The 3,908-nt window shown below is 59.4% G+C and overlaps 1 protein-coding gene across 3 annotated transcripts in view; it reads left to right on the top strand.

Moving 5' to 3' along the window:
- The window catches only part of LOC113211326 (synaptotagmin-15-like), a 44,808-nt gene that overhangs the window by 21,938 nt on the left and 18,962 nt on the right, over nt 1-3,908 (top strand). For all 3 annotated transcript variants that reach the window (XM_052264884.1, XM_052264885.1, XM_052264883.1), the window contains exons 2-4: nt 59-278; nt 1,997-2,174; nt 2,280-2,473. In XM_052264884.1, coding sequence (XP_052120844.1) covers nt 59-278; nt 1,997-2,174; nt 2,280-2,473 — 592 coding nt within the window. The remainder of the gene's footprint in view (nt 1-58; nt 279-1,996; nt 2,175-2,279; nt 2,474-3,908) is intronic.

Below are 3,908 nucleotides of genomic sequence, written 5' to 3'. Positions count from 1 at the left end.
AGGCTACTTTCTTGGTGGTCCCTAACATGTACCAACGATTCGCTTCTCTCTGCCGCAGATGTCCCCGGCCGCTGCCGCCGGCCTGCCGCTGCGCCCCGCCCGCCGCCCGCCCCCGCGCCCCTCCGCCTCCGCGCTGGGTCTCGGCGGCCTGGGCGGCCTGAGGGCGGGCGCGTTGTCACCACCCGACCTGCTCACGGAGGCCGCCGGTGAGCACGGCCTCCCGGCCGTCCGTGACGCGGGGCACGCCGTCGCCAGTGAGATGCACTTGGACCACGCAGGTGAGTCTGTTTACTCGGAAAACGTGTTGAATGTGAATGTGCCCAGACCAGCACAATGCATTTAAATATTTTAGGTAGGCATGTGGCGTTGGTACTTATTTCAAGCAGATCAGATATCCAGATCCAAGGCCATATCAAAACTGGACATAACCGCGCTGTTCTTTATACCTTTTTCGATGGGCTGACCTCTGATGGCAACCCGAGGCAATCTTGCCTATCGTAGGGTTCCTAGTGGAGTTTCCAACACAGTAGGGCAGGTCAGCGAACGCACCTACCACGTCCCCTGTGGCCCTTGGTCCGTGGTCCGCCCCCTGGTCTCTCCCGGTGCCCGCTGGTCCCCATGGGCGCCAGGTGTGCTCCCAGCACGGCCCCGACACGTCGGAGAGGACCCCCGGTGGGCGAGGCCGGGTCGTGCAGAGCGCTCCGCCGGCCCGCTCTGTGTTCTCCCCCGGAGCTCGCCACGTCCTCGCTGTAATTCGACGCGACAGCTGAATCTCTCGTCGACATGGGCTGGGCGGCGGTGGGAGTACAGGCCGGGCGTCTGAGAGGTAGGCCCCCCGGCAGGCCACCGCGCTTCCGCCTCCCCGGACCCAAAGGCCTTCTTTGCCCTCAAATCGCAACGGACAGGTCCTGTATAGGCTCGCGCCCACGCTGGCCTTTCCTGTATTTTTTCCCCCGCCCGCTGTCTTCCAAAGTCGGAGTGGGGTCGATCCGCCCAAGTGGTGAGAGTGGGCTTTGCCTTCTTCGGCCCCCCCGAGGCCCCCGCGACCCCCCCACTGACGGGGCCCCTCCTCGCCGGCCCATTCCTCCCGCTGCGAGGCACGTCGGACCCGACAGGTATTTCCATCCCCACCTTACCTTCCGCGCCCGGGTGCGCATACCTGTCCCCATTACCCGAGCTGAAGGCTGAAGGTTCGCCGCCAGGCCCCGCGCCCCGCGCCCGACTCGCGCGCTCGAGTCTTTCAGCAAGAGACCAGGCAGAAGCAGCCCGACCCAGGAGGAAACCGGGAACCCCTCTCCCAATTCCCAGTATTTCATACGGCTGCCGGAACCGTCTTGAACCGTTCCCCCGCTCCTGGAATTAGTTTCCTCCGAGCAACAAGACCACTAAATTTATTTCTCCCCATCAACGTAGTACCCGTCGTCGGCGCGCGTGGCGCGCTCGCGCCCTTCTCTTTTCCGCTAAAAACCATTTGGAAATGTCGCATCGGGGCGGTCGAGCGTGCCGACGCCGCCGCGAGATTGAGCGAGAGGATAATAAACGCGGACAAGGGGCGTGTTTACCGTCCCTGTCGGCGAGGGACGTTACACGCGCCGCCGGCCGCTGCTGCTCCGTGCGCTCATTTCAACGCACCCAACTTTACTTGCTCGCCTGGCTTTACAGCGTCCTGTCCGCCGCCGAGCCCTTCCTCCGCACCCACGCGTCGGCCGGTGTTTTACCCCTCCTCCTCGGCCTGCCCCGACCCACGCCGTCGCAGCATGTTGTTCCAGCGAGCAAGGCTCACACCTTTCACGCGGGGCCTTCATCACATTCTCAAAACATGCTACATTTTTCAAAGACAACATTTTCAGTTTGGTTTTTTGAACTCGATGATTTTACATGGTGTATGTGGATTTTGAAAAGAAAAGAAAAGTTCACTAAATAATTGAAAAGTACGATTTTACTTCGTGTTGAAAAGTAAAAATGCATCCGTCGTGTTTTTTTTCTTGTGTGGCAGATGCCGTGCAGGTGCTGGCGCTGTGCGGCGCGGCCCTGGGCGCCGTCGTGGTCCTCGTCGTCGTGGTGGTGCTCTGCTGCCGTTGGCGCCGCGACGACCACAAGAGCGGCGAGTACGACAGCCTCGGCCCCAGCATCGTCGTGTACCCGTCGTACCACGGCAAGGGCGCGCAGTTCCTGTAAGACCACAGCCTTGACAGTTTGCTGCTGCTGTTGTTGGAAATTGTTTATTTTGTTATTGTTGAGCCGAGCCTGATGTCGCCGTCGGCGGCGCTGCCTCTCAGGTCCAGCGACATCAGCTTCAAGGTGCCCCCCATCGCCAAGCTGCGGCACACCTCCTCGCTGGACGCCATGGACCTACTGGACTCGGACGACACGGACGGCACCTCGGCCACGTCCACCATCACGGCATGCACGTCCCAGACGCTCTCCGCCGCGTCTCCGCTCAGCAGCCACTCGCAGCGCTCCAACTCGTTCAGTGAGTGTCCCTCTTTTTTCCGTGCTTTTATTACCAGATAGGGCCAGGTCGGGGGAAAATGAGACGCTGGGAAAATGCGACACCATTTTTTTCGTCGAAGGCTAACACAATCAGAATATTATTTGTTGAAATTTGGTGCTTTAAATTTAGTCCAACCCAGGCGTTGAGTTCACATGATATTTTTTAATTTTGGGGAATTTTAACGCAATATGAGCCATCTCAATTTTCTCTGACCTGACCCTACCTCAAATGAAGCCCTTCCAATCGAGTCCCATCATCCCCCGAGCGAGAAGTGTGCTCCTATTGAAAATTACACACACCGGATAAAGACTGCCCGAGAGACTGTCGCTCCTTTTTTTCGCTCTTCTTTTTTAGTCTCGCACGCGATATATCGGAACGGAATTACGTTTCTTTTCACGAGAACGTGGCCACATCACAGCGTGACATTCAACCCATCACACACACAGCGAGTGCCCTACTTTTTTCCTCTTTCCCTCCCACCCCGCCGCCGCCGCCGCGCGGACCTCAACAATTTGAAACGGGGGGGTGCGTCGACACGGAATATAAATAAAGTCCCTGGCGCATCAATCGAATCAATTCAGTGGTGGCCTCTGCTGCCCCGCCGCCGCGCCAGTGCCCCGTCAGAGCCGCCAAAAGCGACCCCAAGGTCGTCGCCATGGCAACAAAAATAATTATTCCAATGGCCGGAGCCGGGGCGGGCTCGCCTTTGATGAGCAGAGAGCCCCGCACCTTGTACCGCTCGCCAGAGTTTGTTTGTCCAGTCTATAGTGGGGGAGGAGGGGGGAGGGCTGATTGGACCCCATTGCGGCTCATCGGCCGAACGCCCCGCCCTTGCTCTTTCCTCCATCCGGCCCCACCACGCCCCACCACGCCCCACTTGGACCACGCAGGTGAGTCTGTTTACTCGGAAAGCGTGTTCAATGTGAATGTGCCCAGACCAGCACAATGCAATTAAATATTTTAGGTAGGCATGTGGCGTTGGTATTTATTTCAAGCAGAGCAGATATCCAGATCCAAGGCCATATCAAAACTGGACATAACCGCTGTTCTTTATACCTTTTTCGATGGGCTGACCTCTGATGGCAACCCGAGGCAATCTTGCCTATCGTAGGGTTCCTGGGGGAGTTTCCAACACAGTAGGGCAGGTCAGCGAACGCACCTACCACGTCCCCTGGGGCCCGTGGTCCGTGGTCCGCCCCCTGGTCTCTCCCGGTGCCCGCTGGTCCCCATGGGCGCCAGGTGTGCTCCCAGCACGGCTCCGACACGTCGGAGAGGACCCCCGGTGGGCGAGGCCGGGTCGTGCGGAGCGCTCCACCGGGCCGCTCTGTGTTCTCCCCCGGAGCTCGCCACGTCCTCGCTGTAATTCGCCGCGACAGCTGAATCTCTCGTCGACATGGGCTGGGCGGAGGTGGGA

The sequence above is a fragment of the Frankliniella occidentalis genome, unplaced genomic scaffold (assembly GCF_000697945.3).
Source record: "Frankliniella occidentalis isolate FOCC.00 unplaced genomic scaffold, Focc_3.1 Scaffold22, whole genome shotgun sequence".
NCBI classification, from domain to species: Eukaryota; Metazoa; Arthropoda; class Insecta; order Thysanoptera; family Thripidae; genus Frankliniella; species Frankliniella occidentalis.
This window is presented reverse-complemented; position numbering and strand designations above follow the sequence as displayed.